Source organism: Buteo buteo, chromosome 5 (assembly GCF_964188355.1).
Source record: "Buteo buteo chromosome 5, bButBut1.hap1.1, whole genome shotgun sequence".
In the NCBI taxonomy this organism is placed as follows: domain Eukaryota; kingdom Metazoa; phylum Chordata; class Aves; order Accipitriformes; family Accipitridae; genus Buteo; species Buteo buteo.
Genome location: NC_134175.1, coordinates 12,342,552 through 12,364,403, shown reverse-complemented (window position 1 = coordinate 12,364,403; position 21,852 = coordinate 12,342,552). Strand labels below are relative to the sequence as shown.

General features: G+C 43.4%; 1 protein-coding gene across 9 annotated transcripts in view; it reads right to left on the bottom strand.

Moving 5' to 3' along the window:
- AGAP1 (ArfGAP with GTPase domain, ankyrin repeat and PH domain 1) overlaps positions 1-21,852 on the bottom strand; it is a 395,049-nt gene that overhangs the window by 307,138 nt on the left and 66,059 nt on the right. For 6 of the 9 annotated variants that reach the window (XM_075027843.1, XM_075027844.1, XM_075027847.1 and 3 more), the window contains exon 1: positions 718-2,312. The exons of the other annotated variants lie outside the window; for them this stretch is intronic. In XM_075027843.1, coding sequence (XP_074883944.1) covers positions 718-1,912 — 1,195 coding nt within the window. In that variant the 5' untranslated portion in view covers positions 1,913-2,312. Of the gene's footprint in view, positions 1-717; positions 2,313-21,852 lie in introns of those variants that run through there. 9 annotated transcript variants of the gene reach the window in all.

Genomic DNA, 21,852 nt, shown 5'->3' with positions numbered 1-21,852 from the left:
GCAGCTAGTCAGCTCTTGACTTCCATCCCCCAGTAAGGTTAATTTTCAAGTTTTTCTCATATCCTGGGGATTCACAAACCCCAGAATTCCCAATCTGATTCCCATCTAGCATTAGCAACACTTTGGATAGTTAAAAGACTCGCACGTAGCTACATAAAATAATTCAAATAGCATGCCTTCTGAGTTTGTGCTGCGTTTTTAAAAAATATCAAACTCAGTTTAAGTTCTTTTGTGACAGAAGAAGTTTAGGATTTACAATATATTACATCCAAAGGGAGCAGGAGTATTTCTGACCACCATAACCCATCTTTAGGACTACAAAAGTCTTTCCAAAAGGGGAAAGTCCCAGTGCTGCTCAGCACTGGGCCACCCAGTGACCTATATACAGCAGCACTGGAGTTCAGCTTCCACTCCATAATTAAACAAGCTGCACTTGCCTCACTCAGCTGTCCTAGAATGCAGTGCCAATCAACCCAGAGAGTGCATTTTGGTTCAGGAGGCACACAGCCTCCCCTGCCCCCATCAGAGCTGCTAAGCAATACACCTGAGAAGAATGCACTACCACACACTTAAAAACACGCCATATCCACCACTGCACACAACCATCACGTATCCCTCCCCTCATGCCTAAAGGCCCTTGTACCCCACCATCCCTAAGCACCAATGCAGGGCTTTGCAGCAAGCACCACCCCCGCCGGATGAGACAAGGAAGGGCACCTTTGTGGGGGGACCCATTGATGCTCTCGGAGCTAGACTGCATGTCCACGGTGGCTCTCCTGAGGCTGCTAAAATAAGCCCTGGACCTGGAGAAGCTGCTGCGGGGCGACCGCCCGTGGGGGCTGCCGAAGAGGGCGGAGGTGCCGTCCTTGCGGGCGAAGATGCCGCTGAAGAAGCGGAGCAGCCGGTGCTCGTGGTTGGCGCCGGCGGCGGGGCCCTCCCGGCCCAGCCGCTCGGAGAGCCGCTGCAGGTCGCTGTTATCCAGAGTCCGGTTCTTGCTCTTGCTCCGCTCCCAGCGCTCCAGCTGGGAGAGCGGGTCCGCCTGGCTCAGCACCTCGCCCACGTCCAGCGTGTTGCGCTTCTCGGGGGGAACGGCGGGGACCAGGGCGGCGGCGGCGGCGGGCGGCGAGCCCCGCGGCCCGGCCCCCTGGCTCGGCGGCGGCCCGGGGAGGCAGCCGGAGCTGCTGTGCCGCCGCACCCGGCTCAGCGCCCGCATCCGCGGCAGCTCCCCGCCGCCGCCGCTCCAGTGCCTGAAGCTGAAGCTCCGCCGCAGCAGGCCCGGCTGCCGCCAGGGGCTCTGTCCCCGCTCCCCCGCCGCCGGCGGGGCCTCGCCCGAGCGGCCTGAGGGCGGGCCGCGGGCCCCCGGCTCCCCGTCCTCGTCCTCCTCCTCGGGGGAGGCTGCGCCTTCGGCCCCGCCACAGGTAGCCGCCGGCTCCCCGCCGCTCCCCTCCGGGGAAGGGCTGCCCCGCGGCCCCCCGAGGGCGAGCTCGGTGGGGAAGGGCTGCCCCGCTCTCCGCGGCACCTTCAGGCGGCCCAGCTCCAGCTGCCCGGTGCTGAGGGTCCTGAAGTTGCGGAAGCCGCAGGGGCTGGGGACTCTGTCCCGCTCCTCGCCTTCCTCCTCGCCCTCCTCCTCCTCCACCAGCAGCAGCCCGGCCCTGGTGAGGCTGGAGGAGCCCGGCGCCCGGCTCCCCCCGCGCCGCCCGTGGCGGGGCAGCTCCGGCGCGGGATGGCCGCTCTCCGGCCCCAGCAGCTCCTTCTTCACCATGGTCACGGAGATGCGGTAGACGGTTTTCCTCTGGGGGGTCCCCCGCTGCATCCTCTCCGGCGAGGAGGCGGCGGCGGCCGGCGGCTCGCTGCTGTCCAGAAGATACATGTCTGTCCCCGCGGCTCTCCTTCTCCCTTCAGGCAGCAGCATCCAGCCCGGGCATCGCAGGGTGCCCGCCGCCGGAGACGGAGGTGCCGGAGAGACGTGGGTTGCCGGAACCGCGAATCGCAACGCAGAACCACAAACCGCTGCGACCCAGCAACAAAATAAATAATTTCAAAAAAAAAAAAAAAAAGCCTCCCGTCTTACACGCCGGGGCTCGGGGAGTCGCACACCCCGGCTGCGGCGGGGTTAGGCGGCCCCCGCTTCAGCGGCGGCAGCTCCGCTCCGGCATCGCTCCCCGCCGGCGGACGGCGTCCATGGAAGCGCCATCCAGCCCTCCCGGCCCCTGCCGAAGAGACACCCAGGGACGAGTTAAATCCATGCAGCAACCGCATGCATCCTCCTGCGGATCCCGAAATGCATTGCCGGGGAGAAGCACGGTCCGGTATTCAAGGGATTAGAGCAGCAGCAGCCTTCAATTTCATTGTTTACAGCAAGGCTGCACGGTTGCGGATCTTGCGTCCCTTTTTTTTTTTTTTTTTCCCCCTCCGCAGGGTAAATCCGATTAATGTCCGTCCTCAGGATGGAGGAGAGGCGGGCAGCGTCAGCCCGCTGCCCCGGCTGGGCTGGAACGGAGGACGGGGGGGGGGGGGGGGCGTTTAGAAACGAAAACGCCGCCGTTCCCAACCGCAGCGGGTGCAGGAGCGCCCGGCCCCGAGGCGCACGCCCCTGGGCGGGCAGCGCAGCGCGGCGCAGCGCCGGGGAGGGCGGGCGGGCCGGCAGCGCTCGGCCGCGGCAGCCGGGACTCTCCCAAGCGCCGGACTGGAATCCCGGCCCGCCGAGGAGCGGGACGAAAGGGTTGAGGCACGGTGCACAGGCGGCAGGAGGCGTTGGAAGTCACCGGATTCAGCTGGGGGTAGAGGGGAAGAGCGGACTCCCACGCACCGCTTGTGTTCCCTCTTCCAAATCTACCCTCTGAAGGGGAGCGAGGTAGCTACAGCCTCGTGCTTCCCGGTATTTATCCAGGCCCATGCAAGGGAAAGGCGTGCACTGCCCATGAACTCGGCCCCACCTGAGCTCAGGCTGCTGCGCATCCCAAGGTCTTGGATGCAGGGGGGATCGAGGGCAACACCATCTTCTTAAGAAAGAGTCAAAATTACCCAAAACTGATTTATTTTTCATCTACGACAACTGTGATTGTCCTTAATAAATGTCTGTTAACGCTTTGCACAATTAAAAAGGTGCATTACTATATGGTTAGTCATGCAAAAAACTGACCTACCACAACCATTGGTTCCAACAGAACCTGGCTCTCCTACAGAGCTGGAAGACAGTGCAATATGCACTCCTTTCACATCCAGCTTGCCAATTCTCAAGCAGTCCAGATCAGGGATACTGAAGAAATCAACAACCAACAGATGCCTGCATTAAAAGAAGCCATTAGTAAGGCATGATGACAGACACCAGAAATTAAACAATATTGGGAGTAAGGTTTCTAGGTCCCATGCATAATACACTTTTAAAAGCCAAAGCTGCAAAATCTACCTTTAACTGCCTTGTACATCCCTTCCAAGTCTACAGCCAAACACCTTTTACCAATGCCAGTAAGGTCCAAAACCAGTAAACATGTAAAAATGAAGAGAAAACATAACTCAAACAGAAGAGAACCCCAAAGCTGGCAATGCAATTCACTCCCAGGACGGCTTCAAAAATCAGACAGAAGAGAGAAGACAAAAGCTTCTCCTTTGGTGCTCCCCAGACAAGTACCATTGTTGCAGACCACGAGACACAGGTGGCATGAGCTGGGCAGGACTTGTCTTTGGGAGCATTTCCATGTGGCAGGTTGTATACTCACTCCAGATGCACCCAAGAAGAAAGGATGCTCTGGGTTACAGCTACTATACTACGTGAGTTTCTTGATGACACTGGGATCCTCCAACACATGCTGCAGATTGATTACCAACTGGAACACAGTGCATTGCTGATTTAACTCACTTCTCCAAATACGTCAGATGTGGCTGTCTTTAACAGTGAATAATTAACATTTATTATTCATCACAGACTAGATTTGATCAGGTGTCTGCTGAAGATACGTGTACAAGACCAGCCATAGAGAAAAAGTCTTCAGAACGACCAACATGAGCTCACACTTGACCAGCCTGAAAACAGTTTCCACTTCCTTCTAAATGCTTGTTCAGTACAATAGAACAACAGCAGATTTTTCCATACGCCATTTCCAGTATTTATGGGGGGGGGGGGGGGGGGGGGAGAACCTGTTACAGAAAATAGGTCTATTGAGAAATATAGGAATAATAATAAATAATAAAAAAAAGATACACACTTTACTAAATGCCAAATACTTCAAACTACTAGGCTGAAGCCGCTACAACACAGTGTAGTGCTCTGACACACCTAAGACTTGCCGATCGCATCCTCCAGCGAAATCCGAGCCGCACTTTCCAGCGCGCCGCTCCAGGAAAGCAGGCTTCTTACCCGGAGTGGAATCAACCATTTTTCATCCTCCCGGGATGACAGACCCCTTCAGAGGAAGCACTTTTAAGCGCAGACTGATAGCCGGCACATTCCTTCAACCCTCTCCGGAGCATCCCTCCCCGGCGGCGGGCGGGGCCCACCGCACCGACCCCGCACCTCTCCCCGCCGGGCCGGGCCGCTTGGCCCTGACCGGGGCCCGTCCCCGGAGGCTGTGCCGCGGTCCCTGTGCTACAGTCACACCGGTGGTGCAGGTATTTAACATCGATCTCCGGGCTCGAGATGCTGCAACGACTCTTCTACAGGTAGTAACCGATACTCGGTGGTTGCTCTGCTTGCTCGAGCCAACTACTCGCCGCAACTTACCACCCTGCGACTTCTTGTAACGCAACCGACTTTGCCAGCAGTCCAAAGACCATCATCTGCAGGTCCTGTCATCTCTCCTCATTCACCACTGGACACAGAAACTACACCAGCTTTAAGAAATCTGCCATTAGTGGGCCGTACAATATTGGGTTATCTCAGAGCAGGGACATAATTCACAGAATAAGGGAGTTCATGTTTAATATTCTGCATGAGCTCCAAAATTACCGTGGAGGCCTGTGCAATACCTTAACTCAAGGGATTCTGCCCGTAGCCCACGCGCAGCATGGCTTCACTGCGCCCACCCCAATCGGGCTGAGATCCAAGCAGCTTGAGCAGCAACAGCGCATTCCCTCCTGCCCGACTGCTCCTCCGGTAGTGCAATTAGCACAGATCCGGTCCCAGAACAGGAGAAGTCCCTCAGGCCCTGGGACAAGAGCAGCCAGAAGCCACAGCAGCCAACCCAAACAAGTCATTTGGCTTAAAGCCTGCGCCGTGTGTCCTGAAGGGCCCTCGGCAGCAGCTCCCGGTTACCTCGTATTCTGCAGGCAGCTGGAAGCACAGAGCATGATGCGCACGCACAATAAATACAGGGCTTCTTTGAAAGGCCTCAGGTCCACTGACAGTCTGATGACACAAGAGTCTATACCCTTCATTTATCCCACCTAACTCAAAAACTGCAAATTGCTATACTACCAAGTACATGAAATACCTCAAAAGTATTTTGCTTGACAAAGTCTTACTGCCCCTCCAAAATATTCACACTGAAAAGCAGTACCATGTAAATCCTCCATTCAATGTAGCAATTAAAGGGTCATATTTGCCACTTCCCATCCTACTGCCGAGGTCAAGCCTATCTACACTACTTTGAAGACCTTCATCAGCAACAAAATCAAATGCCAGTGCATCTCTTGAGGCAACATAAAGCCCTTTGAACATGTGGAATACAGTATTTTGATTTTTCACACAGGAAGCTCATCCCACAACATTGCCAGCAAACTAGCAAAATCCAGCCTGATAACTTAAAATGCATAAACATGTTCCACACAAGAGAAGCACTCTACTATCATTCAGAGTCTCACAATCTTCAGCAACAAACCCCAATCATTTATTTTAATCCACACGGTGAAGCACAGGTAACATGGATGTCTCAAATACATTTTTAAGATGCTTTAAGCGATCTTCACGTGGACTTCTGCCTTGCACAATCTGCTTTACTATAAAACCGCAGTGCTGCAGTACCCACTGCATCTGTAGTGAGACACTGTGCACTGCTAAAAGGAAGAGCAAATTAGATACTCCAGATTAAAAGGAAAAAAAAAATAGATTAAAAGTAAGATCATCAGAAAAAGTGCAGAGGGAGCCCCGTGAATACAGCATTCATTGCTTCCCAATCTGAATGATATTCTTGAGTTTCCCATCATTGCTGACTGGGTCACCAGCAGACAGCACTGACCGCTGAACATGAACAACTGCAGAGCTGACCATTCTGGGAGGAGAAGCATTATTATTCTCCAACAACAGTAAAGCAAGTTCACTGTAAGCAACTAAAGTTACTAGTACTGACTTTATAAAGCAAGGAATTCTTAAACCATTAAAAGTGATGTAAAATAGGCTTTGCGTTTTCTCTTTTTCCCAAGAACTCTTTGCAAAAAGACTTTTGAATAATTCTTTATAATTCCTTGTTCTTAATTCCTTATAAGGATTTAACAGCCCACCAGCAGATTCAACGCAATCACCATTCAAACATAAAAGCCCAGACAAGGAGAAACATATGCCTCATGTACATCAGTAGCATCTGAGCATTAAAATTTCAATCCTGAGACAGCCTTAACAGGTTAGCCTGTTTTGCTGAAACCTTTAGGGGTGCACAGTTCTTGTGATGCTGCTTGTTTATATGCCTATGTTTTGCTTTTTAATGGACATCTTCTAGTCATTCAAATCTTCACTGCCCTCATTGTCATTTTTTTAAGAAAATCAGATCTACATTTTACTTTTTCGCACACTTCAGGTTAAACTCTAGACACACAGTATCATTCCAAGTAGTTGTTCCTTTAACAAATTGATTGTGGAAGACAAAATTAGGTCACCTGAACAATTCTTACAGTAATTGAGACGCGATTTCACTTTTCTCTTCTAGAGATACAGTGCTCCATCCGCTGTTTGTCATTACAGATCAGCGTTCAAGGAGGAAACAAGAGAAGGCATCTGGACGAGAACAACATTGTGCTGGAGGGTACCAGCAATACAAAGACCAAACTCAAGGTCTCTCTCAAGCCACAGGGTTTGCATTAAGTCACTGATCTGTGTTCTTCTGTCACTATGCACTTGTCCATTAAAACAGGCCTGAATTAACTGCAGGCAATTCTTTACTAAGACTAAGTACAGAGTACATCTCACAGCAATACAGAGAAGAGGAGCTACCAGCAAGAAGTCAGCATTTGCTATCAATAACGATCTTATTGTCAGCACAATGAAATCACATTCCTGTCCTAAAAACACTCAATGCTGAGCAGGAAAGGGAATAAGGGTGATGGGATGTGTACTAAAAACGCAATTCAATCATTTGTCTTTCTCTCACCAGGACAGAAAGAAAATGTTTGCACGTCTGTATTTAAGAGAAAACGAGGTTGGCAGCAAGCCCCTTCAAAGCCCGTAACACTTAAAATATGCCTCCCACCCATTGCAGAGATCTCCGAGGGGAGTCACAGGATACCAGGCATCCGCTTCACCTGGTTAACTGCTTCACCTGGTTAACCGCTTCGACAAAGCCAATACAGAATGAACATGCAGCGTTACAGCAGCTCTTAAATACATCTAAGAAGCACACATCCTGGAAAGCTACAGCTTCTCAGGCAAAGGTCTTGGCATCTAAACAGAAATCCTACCAACTGCATCAGTGGCTCCTCAGGAAAACTCAGGGTGCTTTCAAACTTCAAAAGGTTGGCATCGCTGCTCCAGGAAGGTGATGTGTCTTATTGCCAGCGCTATTATGCCATATGGGATAATACAGTTTACAATACTTTTCCTTTTAATTTCTAAGTGCGGATTTTAGTACTTCCTTTCACATAGATTATATCTATTATGTACTTCATACCCTAAAAGGCTCATGCTTCATGAGAATATATTATTTTATAATATAAATACAATAATGAAATAGCTTTGACTCATACCCATTCATTAAAGATGAGTGAAGGGGAAATGGGAAAAAACAAAGAGTTAAATCAATTATGACTTTTTTTTACCATGATACATGCTAAAGATAGTTTGAAAAAAATTCTCTTATCAGACAGCTTCAAGCAAATTCCAAATTGCATGCAATTTCTGAGCCCAAGTGTGGCAGATTTCATCACTGCAATTTACTTGAAAGAACAGAACCAAACCCATTTTTTTAAAGGGGAAAAGCACAGTCTTCAGTTTTTCTGCATGACTATGATTATCCTTCTGATTTCTGCCCTCAAGCTGCTGGAGCCATTACAATTAATGTATTTTGCCTATCCATCTGCTTCTCTTCAGCTTAAAAACAAAACACCTGACTGCAGATGGATTTCTACTGAATAAAATGGGATAGTCCTAAGTTATCTTCTCACTAAACGAACAGGCATCCAGAGAATTAAGTCCACAAGATTCATCTACCCATTTTAAGTAAAGGGTTTTTTTTAGATCACATCATCTGACAAAAGAGTTGCAGCCTTCTGCTGCTATAGAACTTAACTGAAGCAGCATAGCAGGCAAAAATAAAATAAACCATAGAAACTACTTTTTTCCTTCATTAATACTTTAACCTAAGACACTAAAGCATGCAGTACCCCTGTCCTGATAGCTACACAGCGAATCTTTGCAGTGGTAAATCTGCCCAGTGAAGGTGGTACAATTAACTTGGTTTATAATTCTGTCACTCCCCCAAGGCCTTTGGTATGGAATGGCCAGTATTAAAGCTGTCCCCATTTCATGCTCTGCCATATCACAGCATTCCAGTGCATGGATAGTAAAAGCTCACATAGACTTGTCAGCAGACTCCAGTAAAAGGCTGTAGGTGAACCAGACTACTGTAAAAACAAACCAAATCACTATAGTACTTCATATGCAAACATTAAAAGTTAAAACTCAGCCAGCAGGCAGTAATGCTATAGACCATCATACTGAGGCCCTCATCAGAGCTGCTAGAAGTTCTCCCTGCCCCTGCAGTGTTAATATTGAGTTATCTGCAGTTTCATCTGCTCTTCTGGGGAAGGAACAAGAGTTACCACTCTTTGCAGCCCTGCAGTCAATTTGCCAGATGATCCCAAAACTCAGCTTCCACTTTAATCCAAGCTGCCAACGCGTATCATCTACCCATCAGGATAACTTCAGAAACATGAATTCTGTAACTTTAATTTGCTTCTAAGTAGGCTGCCAATATAACCTATATGATACCTGCTTGCTGTTCTTTTCATCTCCTATGACAGAACTCTTCAGACACTGAAAAGTAGCAGCAAGGCACTCTGGCCATCTGATAGATGTTCAGAAAAGGATCAGCTGGTACACCCCGAAAGGACTGCTCCCGTCACCTGGCTGCCCTTCAGCTACTGGTAGGCAAAGCTTCCAAGAATAAACTAGAAGATAACTCATCTTTCTACACACCCAGTGTTCCCTTAGGGGGCTGTTAACAATAATCAAAGTTCATATACAATGTCACTTCAGGATCTCAGTTTAAATACACAGCTAATAAATATAAAAGCCATGTTCATCTGAATAAGATACAGTACAAGTTTCAAAAAATCCTTACCTCATTTTGGATATTATTCGGTTTTTTTCCTAAAAGGTAAGTGCTTTTTAACTCAGACTATCATACATTTCCTTTAATCCCCCTCTCATGCACAGTAAAATATTCTGACAGGCAGCATCAATACACAGTTCCAGTCCCTCAAACTCAGGATTGCAACTTTTGCTTATTACATATGGTGTTCCAGTATCTCATGAAGCAGGAAGATTTCCAGATGCCTGCTAGCTATCCAGTGTTACTCATTTTTAAGCAGGCTGCTTTTCACCTCACATCATTTACATACTTGAAGAGACTGCACTGCGGTGAGGAAAAAAACATATCAGAACTCAAGAAACTACTTTTGGCTAAACTTTTATATCACAAATATTGGAAGCATGTGAATTTTGTCATTAATGACAATCTAGTTGAGTACTTAAAGTCAAATTACTATCTGCATGAAGCCTAGGCAGACTTCTTCAGTGCCATTAATTGAGAAGGCTTAAGTTTCTATGAAACTGTACTACTTTAAAAGCATGAACTTTAAACCATGTCTGTAAGGAAGAGGCATATGCTCTGACACTTGTTACTGACACAGCTATCTATTAACTGAGCAGCGTAAGAGCTAGTGGCTACACTTTTGACTAGTGACAAAAACGTTAACATTTTAATCAGGCATGCAACATTTCTCTGCAAAATTAAGCATCACAACATGTAGCATGTATTTGACTCCTGATTTTTTAACTGTAGGTGAGAAAATGAAGAAAGCAAGAAAGCAAAGAACAGGAATATAATGAGGAGTATAGTCTGGTCTCACCTATAGGTAGAGAACAGATAAACTCTCAGGTATGGTGTTCGTACTACAGGTATCGTTCTGGATACAGCTATTCCATATTCTCAAACTGAATGTATCTGAGGGAAGAGAGGCCTGTGGTGCACTTATAACTTTACACTCCCTTTTACAGCTTCAGAGAGAGAGAGTGCTGTTCTTCACTCAAACGTAAGCCTACTCCAGAACTATATATATGTGTATATATGTATCTCTCTACAGTTATATATACCATATATATTGTGTATGTTGTATGTGTGTATCAAGTGCATCTGCATGCTAAGCCTATGACTTCTGGAATTATACAAGCATGCCTTCTGATTCAGTACAAAAGCAGATGGATGGAAACTGCTTAGAGCTCTAACCCTCCAGTTACTGTATTCAATAAGCCACCTATGTATTACAGAAGACTTGCATTAAAAGTCTGCTTAATGCCATTCTGTAACTAAACAAATCATGACATCTGTAAAAGTTTTAACATTTGCTGAACCTTTTTAAAGCTTCTGTTCTCCAAAATGTAGTACAGTAGTAAACATAAGGTAATGTGAAATCAGCTTGAGTAGTAGTGTTTTCAGGCCACCCTGGAGCTAAGAAGCCAAAAAGGTCTAGCAAATACAAAGATCACGGTTTTGGGTAGGTACTTTTTGAAAAACTACATACTGACCCAAGGGGCACTGAAGTACATAAAATAGGGTGGTAAAAGAACTATGCAAATCAGCAAGCCTAAACAGGTTCAATTCATATGCAGCTTGCTAAAGTCTTTATTTACCCAGCAGCTACATCTGCACACCTACCTTTAGCTCTACAGCTCTGCCACTTTAGCAGCTCTAGCCCGGTTCTGCCCTTTATAAATCATATTGAACGAGCCTTTCTCTTGTCCACCACAGTCCCCTTTTCTTTGGCTTCAGCAAGTTACACAATGTAGTATGAATATTTGTGTCAAGTACAGGATTACTTACACTTCTGTCTGTAGCACATGTATCTCAGTGTGCTCCATGCACAGCCACCAAAGAGAATGGAACTACTGCTGTGCATTTGGAAGAAGGGAAGAGAAGGGAAGGCTAGAATTAAACCAGAAATTAATTCTTAAGAAATCCACACAGCACTGGATAATAGCTGCTTGTATGTACAAGCTAGCTAATAACAGGCCTGAGAGTCTGTCAGAGTTGACTTGTCAAAAATAATGCAGGACACAGGAAGTTTAAAGCTGGAGAAAAAAACAAACAAAACAAACAAAAACCCCACCTCCGGCTAGCTTTGGCTGCTACAGGTCCATCTGCCTAGGAAAGCACAGGCACACCATGACCACACTCTTCCTGGCCCCACTCTACCAAGGGGCTGCTGCCGGGCAGGGAGCTGACAGTGCTTACTACTGCATCAACAGCAGCAGTCATCAGCAGCAAGCTTTTTGCCACCTTCTCAACATATACAGTACTCAGGCCTCTATCTCAGTGTGCATTGGGTGTGAGAACACACTCCACTGCTCTCCTGTGTCAGTCTTCTCAACAGTGCAGCAAGGTTAGAGGTGAGAAACAAATCAAGTTACAAGCATCTGCATGAGCTGCAATAATCTCCTCTGACATGACAGACCACATAACATGTACCACCAAGACACAGATTTTTCCCTAACTCTTTAAGAGGCTGTGGGACTGATTCTGCACACCTTTTTAGGCATTTAAATATCACAATACAGTGGAAAATTTTCAAGTCGTTATTAACCGAAGGTGCAACAATGTGAGATAGCACTCAAGGAAGCTGAAAGGGCTTGACTGTTTCCTTCCAGATCTGCAGGACTGTTAAGCAGGTGATGGGTGGCAGAAGGCAGAGATCTGAAACACAAGGTTACATCAGCTGGAGAATGCTATTAAATACCAGCGCTCCAGCACCTTCAACAGATTTCTGTATGTTCAGTCTGTCTACAAGTAGTACACAAAGGTACTACTTCAACAGAACATTAAAACCTGAAGAACAGTATTTTCCATTGATGAAAGACATTTCTTACAGTAACTTTAAAAATATATCTATTTGTCTCAATGCGGTCAGACAGTACACAAATTCTCCCTTACAGATACACCATTTCACATACTATTTTTTACATAGTGTTGCTGGGAAGAAGCATAATGACACATGACCTGGCTATTATCTGAAGACCTACCAAATAGTTTTAGTGTAGAAGACTCATCTTTCACCACTTTAGAAGATCTGCCTGAAACAGAAGCACTTATTAACTCAGAGACCATCAGGAAATGCAGCTCTATCTACGCATTTTGATTAGACTAGTTCTGAAAGGATAAGCTAATTCCTGAAGCCAGCCCTTTCACCATACACAAGACTATAAAAATGTGCCATTTCCTCCCTGTCCTCTACTTCTGCTCTTGTCCTCCCCCATTATTTAAATGGTTTCCATGTCATTTCATTAACAGGATAAAAAAATTAACATAATTTTCTAACACGCAAAAAAAAAAGGGGGGGGGAGGGGGTTGGAAAATTCACTTCCTTGCTTTTGCTGTTTTAGCTCCAAAGCTAAGCAAGCCCAGCTGCTCAGGAAATACCATTGTAATGAACACATTATTGAACATGGAAGAATCAATCGAGACTTCTGTCAAAAATTTCACATGCTACAAACAGGCCAGCAATCAAATGGCTCTTATGAAATACCTCTCAGCCATGTTTAACAACTTCATCTTTCAAAATTCAGGCACGTGATAAAAATTACTTTAAAAAAAAAAGTCACACATAAAAGAATTGAATTAGAGTAATTTCCATAGGAAGCCAGGAGCTACTCTTCATCACTAACACCTGTCATAAGACTATTATTTTCTAGGTATTGCATTTACTCCAGACCAAATGAGGACAAAAAAGTTGTAGCTAAAAATTACTTCCTTTCAAATAGCAAAGCCTATTCATTTTGTGACTGGTTTTATGTTGGATTCTTTTTACTAACACATTTGTTGACAAGACACAAAAGGCATTAACTATTTTAAAGGGCAACTTCAGCCTATTTTGTTATAAATACTTTAATACTATGGAGGTTTCTCTTATTCAGCTGACAGTGATGAACAATTTCATGATGCCAAAGTTCCTACAGCTGCTAGGGGCTCTCAACTATAGCTATGATGAAGAAATTTCCCAGAACACCTATGCTTTTTATCTGGAAATTTTTTAATTCAATGTGACAAATACTTCCATCAGTCTTAAGAAGAGAAAGCTAAGGGTAGATATAACATCTACAGCTATCTAATGGCAAGATAGAAGACAGAACAGGACTTTCTTGGAGGTGCACACCGAAAGTACAAGGCACAGAAAGCAGTGCAGCTGGCAGCAACTGAAATACCAGTTAGACACTGGGAGAAGAAAAAAAATAAAACAAACACCAAAATAACACCACACTTCACCATCATGGTAGCCGTAGATCAGAACAGATTGCTAAGACAAGTTGTGAAGCTTCTATGCTCCAAGGTGGCCCTGCTTTTCATGGGGGCTAGACCCAGGAACTCCAGAGGACCCTTCCAACTGCTCCCATTCTGTGACTAAAATACCAGGTTTCACATGTCCCGATGCAACAGATTGGCTTGCTTATGGTTTCGCTTGTGATTTTCATAATGCTGTGCCACCCCGAGGTAAACATCCCTAGCAAGTCTGTTCCTCCTTGCATGAGCAGATGGAACGTAACTGCCTACTCAGCTCCTTTTCCAAGCAAATCATTGGGATTCTTACTAATTTCCCAAAAGAGCCTTTTGGTGGCCTTCAAAATCCTACAGTTCAGATGTTGCAACACAAAGGAGGATACTGTGAAACTGAAGTTGTTCTTGCAATTTATATATTCCTCCATTACTAAGCTGAAATAACAACATTTTGTTGTTTGGTTTTTTTTTTCCTCTCAATTGTCTTGACCATATTGCATTATCATCTCATGGAATTTAGTTCTAAGGGCATTTCATTTGACAGTATCTGAAGTTTTTAATTCATTTAGTATCTGCTATCTTGTGTGTTGAGTTACTCAATTGTTCCTAGCAAAGGTGCCACCTCCTTCAAAAACTATATACATCCACATGAGAAAGAAAAACTAGTGCATCATGAAAAATTAACAACCAACCCATGGGGTACAATATACTGAACAGAAAAGTACCCTCAAGCACCTACCCTTTTCTCTCCTCACTGCAGCATCAAAAAGTTCTGCATGAGAACAAAAGAATACCAAAGAGCCTTTTCTGCCCTCTATTCCTCCATTGATCCCCAAAACCTTTTGCTTATACGGTGTTTTCCAAAAGCTATCATGCTAACTTCACATTGATAGCATCATAGCCAGCCCTTAAACTGCACTACACATTGACATCTCCTCCAGTTGCTCATGAGATGTTAAAACTCACCTGAATTCACAGAAACACCTGAGTTAGCAGTCAGTGATTTTTTCTTTCATGGAATATGCGTGTTTAAAAGCACATATCTGTTTTCTAATCACAGAAGCTTGATGAACCAACAGGTGCTTTAAGAACAGCTTATATTCTAAGATACTTGAATCCCTTAAAATACAATAAAAGCAAAGTCTCTACATGGACCATAGAAAGGCCTCATAAGAAGGAGAGTATCTGACAAACCTGGACAAGGAAGTCAAATAATCCACAGGCATTGCTTAATTATTCCACAGCTTGAGAAGCTGAAAAAACACTTTTTCTATTATTATTAGTGCTTTGATGTTTAGGAATCAAATATGAATTTTAAGTGAGATCCAGAATACTACAATAATGGGAGAAACACTGCTGAAACACTGGCACACATACATCAATCCACAGAAAATCTTACATACTGAATTGCTGTCATGTCAGAAAGCCACCCTGGGCTATGACAAGCACACATGCCAATAAGAAATAACAAATGCCAATTAAGCAAAATAATCTTCAGCAGTTGTTATGACCAGGTAGGGTATGACAACTCAGAAGTTATTTTTTCTTAAAGAAGGGTAACACAGAAGCAATATTGAGAGAAATTCTCTTCTACACTTTCACTCAAATGGAGAGACCGTGTCTAATACAGTGCAATGGAGGGCATCTTCACCTTCCCCCACAATTGCTTGTTTTATCAGTGGTCCCACAAGGAAAGCCTAATAGATGCACAGACAGCTCTGCATTATCACCTTTAGATATTTCAGCACAAACTTCATCAACTAAGCGTTTTCAGACTTTTATTCAGGACAACAGATCTCAGGGATTTTTGTTGCCAAATAATTTATCTAATATACTTGACTATATCAAGGATAGCTCAAGCTATACTTTTGCTATGTTCTGCTCTAACAGTTTTGTTACAATAAGTACACAGAGAAACAAAGCCATTCCACCACATAATTCTTTTGATGCAAACATGAATTTTCAAATTCATCCAGCAAGGTCAAGCATTCAGAAGAGTTCAAGTTGTGCAGCACATTCCTCATCAGGTCAAGGAGAACACACCCGAGCTCCTGGTTTTCCATTTCTGCACGAACACAGCATGCCACAGGCTTGAAAGTCAGTTTTCTCACCTTGAATTACACCTCCATTCCAACACCAGTCACCCCAGCTTATTCCAGCATCACGTTAAGTCTTGGTAATAAAACTGCTAATTTTAGCTCCTTCTGCTATTTTTCTGAACTGACTTCTCCACAGAAGAAATCATTACTATTAACACCATTTTTTCAAGTTAGAAATACTTAACTCATCACTATTTTTCTGAAAAGTAAATGCGATTTATAGGATTCCTAAATTTTGCCACATAAACTGGAATACACCCGGCATGGTTCTGCCGCCTGTAACTTGACACAGACAAGACAGAGGTAAAGCTGATGACACAAACCCTTTGGTGAAAAAACAGTGCCATATCCACACTCTGTCTTGTTGTCTTTGAACTATGATCTTCAGGCTTACTACCTTCGTCACAATTGTCATCTGTAATAGCCAGGCAGCATTTGCCCTAAATGAATCTTCTAAAGGTACAAGGACACTAGCTTAAAAAAGGAAACAACTTGTACTAAGACAGCTTCTAGCTACCAAAGACATGATCAAAAAGCAGGTGAAGCTCATTTTAACCAAGAATTTATTTTGCAGACTGCGAGACCATTTCAATCTTCAGTGTATTATCTTTGTCCTTACTCCGGAATCAGAAGATGCTAGTTCAGTCTCAGTGCTCTTTCAAACCTTATTAGCAATCCTCACAGGTAACCTGGGAAAATTCAGAACATTGACATCTGCCACACAATTAAGTGCAGCAAGTAAATAACAGATGCTGCAACGCAGGCAATGCAAAGAAGCCACACTATGTACTACAGCATCTACACACCTAGAAATCCAACAGGGCACATCTCAATACCTCATATTCTGAGCTCTTACAGACAGCTTAATCAACTGAAAAGAGATGCCAGGATTCAAAAGCAAGACTCGTTAAACAAATAAGGTTCACATGCAGCTGAAAGAAGGGAAATACACCAAGAACCAGAGTTCAGTGCTTGACAACCAGTTCAAGGAGAACCCTTTCATTATTGCTAGCATTAAAACAATTAATGCATATGCACTAGCCAGACTTCCATGTTTTGTTTTGTATTCTTTTTTAGCCACTTCAAAGTCAAGCTATTCCTAGTGTTACAAACTTCCACATCTAACTTTGGCAACAGGAGGAAGTGCATCTTTTTTCTCCAATTCCAAAACATGCAAGTTTCATCCCATGTCAAACTAAGCTAACATTTATTAGTGATGCTAGTAAGCATTCTGACCTCTAGTAAAAAGCTAGCCATCTAGCCAACTATGGTTTACTAGTACCTCAAAACACTGCCCCAATGTGTATTTGGGGACTGGGTCATACAAATTGTTGCATGAGGATGATGCTACCTGTGCATCATCCTTCCATTTAACTGGCATTTATATCCCAAACAGGGGTTTGAGTAAATTTCTTGAAAAGCAAAAAATTCTGGAAAACGTAAGTACTCTGCTGCTCCTGTTTTGAACTATTCTTTTAACTTGAAGTCACAGCATTTTCTAACAGTCCAGATTACTTAGCAGAAATTAACTTTTGTCTTAAAAGTCTCTCAAGTTATAACCTTGGTGTGGAACAAGCTTTCTGAACCACAGTCCCGAAGATCCTGAGAAATACAAGAAAATAAAGTGAACACAGGTTTTGAAGCTGAAAATTAAAAGGCTGCTTTTAAATTAAGATTAGTCATAACAGATGAAAGCTGAAAAGATAATGCGTTTGCCTTCTTGAGTACAGAGAATGTGATATGTCAAAAATTTGTTCAAAAACCCAAGGCCTGTCCACCTTGAAAAACAATGAATGGCTGTATTTTTTCTTCCCTTCTTATCGGGAAAGAGTTTTCAAGTATGCTCCTTCAACTTTCAGTATAGCTTTTATGTCAAAGTTAATAGTTTGCTCTTGGCATTTGTGAAACCAAATACCAACAGCTAATGACTGTAAGGAAATTCTTAATTGGATGATTTACACCCTCTTGATTCTAATGACAATTTTGCAGAAATGTTACACACTTGCTTGCACTAGGATTCCCAGTTTTTATTATAATGCGAAAATTCCCAAAGTTATACCTTACAATAACGTAACTAGATAGTCAGAAGTTTAGCAGATACACATTAAACGTTATTTTACCTGGGAATGCCACAAGACACAGTCCCAGTAAACACTGGGTATCTACTTCTGAACCAAGTATACAGCATGCTACTCTCTGTGCCTTACAGTCACTCACATACTAATCTCAGAATGCACAGCCCATCTCCATTAATAATTAATAGTTTATGCAGTTTTATTAATATGCTTACATATTATTACATCTGTATTATAGAAAGCACTTTTAATAGTAGATACTGTAAAATGCTTTGTAAGTAATTCCATTACAAACAACTTGATACACAACTCAGCCAAGACTGCTCATGCACTTCTTACCCAATGCATACAAACTATGGTAAGAGTCACATAAATCACCACATAGAAGGTGAATAAAATAAACTGGTACTGCTTTGCACTGGAGTCATCCGAGCGCACGCAGTCACTTAATTTAACTGAGCTGCAAGCAGTAAGTTCTTTTAATGCTTATTCAATACTTTATGATCACCTTGTCACAGGGAATTGTATAAGAATTAGACAAATATTATTAAGTCCCAGATGTGGGTTGTACACATAGCCAGAATGGGCAAGTACTGATAAAACTTCCCCATTTCCCTGCCTAAGTTTAAGCATCTGAAGAAAAGAAGTCTTCAGAAAAGGATTTCTGAGAAGAAGGAAAAAAAAAAAAAAAAAAGAAAAAATCACCACTGTTCACTAGTTCATTGAAAAAATAGATGAATCGAGTAAGCTGGTTTGAAGCTATGTCAGCTTCTTGTATTTGGGCGCTTTTAAGATATGTGGTATTTCAATTCACTTGTAAAGTTATGAATTGTATAATTAGAACACTCTTGAATAACTTTTAGTTAAGACCCAAAGGCCATAGCCAAGGTTATCAGGTAGAGGTATATTTAAAAGCACATTTTACCTGTGAAAAACCCTTCTTTATTCAAACTATGAAGTGACCTGAAGTTCAGTGAATTTGGGGAATTTAACAAAGCAGCAGTAGAGACAGATCTGCTGAAGAAATACCGACTTCCAGAACACACATGGCTTGCTGAACAATTAGTATATATAATTTTGACCTCACCAGTACAAAAATAAAAAAAGCCTTCACAAATCTGATAGCCTTTAGTCAGCCATTATCCAGGCAAGTAATTTTCACGACAGCCAAAGTACAGCAAATATATCCCCATCAAACAGAGTGAGCTTAGTCCGTTTTGTCTGCTAGCTCCTTTGTAAAGAATCACCAGATTGATGCTGGCTGTTTATCTAAGATCAACTCACAGCTGAAAGCTGGAAAAGGATGACTTAAAGATATCTTGTCAAAGAAAGCTATATACAAAGGTGATTATTGCCTTACTTGCATCTTTTTGTCTCAGTAATACAAAGCAATACTAAACACCTGAAACATTCACTGCAAATCAGTGATCCTAGACCTCTAGTCTGGACTATCTGTCCTTACAGCAACCGACATAGCCCATCTTGCCAGTGACTGTAAGCACCAAAGAAACTGTGGGGTTTGCAGCTTTTCGGTTGGTTTGGGGGTTGGAGTTTGGGGTTTGGAGGTTTTTTTGTTGGTTGGGGTTTTGTGTGTGTGTGTATTTGTTTTGTTTTTTGGGGGGTGGGTTGGTTGGTTTTTTAATATTGTGGGTAGGGAAGAAGAATTAATTCAATTCAAAACTACCTGACAGCAATGAAAAAGCATGTGCTCCTCTCTTGAAAAACCTGTCCCTTTCCATTGTTCACTGAAATTGGGAAGCTAATAGCATGAGGAATTTACTTAGGAGAGAAGGACTGCAACTGCTGTCCCACTAAACTAGCACATCAAGGAGGAAGTTGCCAGGTGAAGAGTTCCAACTGTTTTTAGGATTTTTTAGAAGTTAATTTTAGTTTCATGTATTCATCTTCAGCAGTATAGTAGTAAGAAAACTAACTGAATTATATCACTCTGTCCAAAAAGAAGTGGTGAGAATACAACAGGTGACCAACTGCACCTTGGTAAGAAGTACTTAAGCTCAAAACTCATTTACCCACGTTACAGTTTCTCTGGTAGTTTCTTCAAAAGCCTTCCTGTTCTTCACATTGTATAAGAACCCAAAGTAAACCTATCTTCGCAATTAATATCAAAAGATACTTGAACTGGCTAAAGGGTACAAACCCCATGACTGATTCATCAGAATTCAAAAAGCTACCAGTGAGGTTTCCCAAACCACACAATGCATCTGCCATCTTAACAAGAATTTGGTTAGAAGTAGAGGGTGGAAATGACACTCAAGGCAGCTAGTCACCTGCAATAGGTGAGGAGGTAAGGACATTTAGTATAGGGTCTAGAATGACTAGGGCCAGCCAGCTAGTTCACTTTCACATCAGCAGAATCAAAGTAACTCTGCGCAGCAAGACGGATAATCTGCTCAGCAATAGATGTAGGGACTAATCTATCAGGTAGAGGTCAATATATCAGGTGGGCAAAGACTGGCCATCAGAAATAGAGAGACAGTAACAAATCAGTGGACCTTCAGCCATGGTGAAAAGCGAACTAGTATTTGGAAACATTGGGAAAACAAGCTACAGCTTCTGCAAAACATTATACTGAATTTGGAAGGTCTCAGTTTCAAACAGATGTGTGGGATTATAGTCACACGCAGAGCAGTAAGTCTTTGCTTTCACCATGTATCTGTCACCTTTTACACTTAGTTGACAGCCATAGCTTTTCCTGGAGCAACTGCGAAGAATGTACCTGACCGCTGTAGCAGAAAGGGCTGTGCAATTACCAGGCAATCTTTCTTTCCTTGCCTCCAGCTACTCTCACAGGAGATTAAGATCACATTCAAAGAAGTCAGGAAAGCAGACAGAGACAGCTACCTTAGCAATCCTTTAATGTCAAGGCCTGCAGCTCAGACCAACTTATGCAAAAGCATTACTGACTGCTTACCTGGGCCAGCTGGACCTAATGTGGGTTTCACTCCTCTTCAAAATCTGTTTTCATGTATATTCTTGTTTATGCATGGAAGGTAAAACAATAGGACAGAAAACCTACCTGAAGAAGCTTTCTGCTTTGCAGACTTGCAAAACACCGGGGCTGAGGGGAGAGTGGAGGAGAGCTAGAGAGTGGAGAATACTTCCAGAAAGTTGTGTCAAACATGAGTAGTGTTTTTTTGTCCAGCTGCAGGTCACAAACAAGATATATTTTACACAAGTTTTAAAGCACTTAGTCTAGCCTCCTGCACAGAGCAAGGTCAAACTAGATGACCTTCTAATCTGAATTTTCTTATGACAGTATGATGTACAGGTGAAGGTTTGAAAACTGGTCAAATACAGTTTTGCTATTCTAAGTTTCATATTAAATGAAAACCTCTCAAAAAAATCTAAATATTTATATTATGAAAGGAAAACTCCTATCTGCCTCCTTCTTAACATTCTGCATGGTATAACAAATAGTGTGATGGTCCACTGAAGAAAGAGAAAAAAAAAAAGTCAGCCACTCAGCAGATGCTTTCAAAGTACATGCAAACCCAGAAAGTTCGCCTCACAAAACTCGCAGTCCATATTGCCTATATACATTTGCTTATCTTATCCCAGCAAAGGGAATATATGACTACTTCAACGTTCACGTTATGTAGAAGCAGCAATAATTTACTAGCATACTATCTCATTTTGCTCCCCTTGCTTCATCCCCTTCATGTTTGAAGACAAAATACATTTCATGTTTTTCCCACTAGCTGGTCTGCAACGAAAGATTCTTAGATGCAAGCTACTCAGAATGTTCTCTCCCCTGCTTCTGGATCGTCATGTTAAATTCCAGTATATTGAACTTAAGTTCATTGCCTCTTAAGGCAAAGAGGCTGCTGCACTATGAAATACCTTCTCAAACCAACTTTGTGGTTACCATACTAGTGCTTGTGAAGTATTAGCAGAAAGAAAAGGCTACCCAAGTACAAGGGGATACTCTGTTACTGAATCACTAAGGCTAAACCCAGTTCCCTTCCA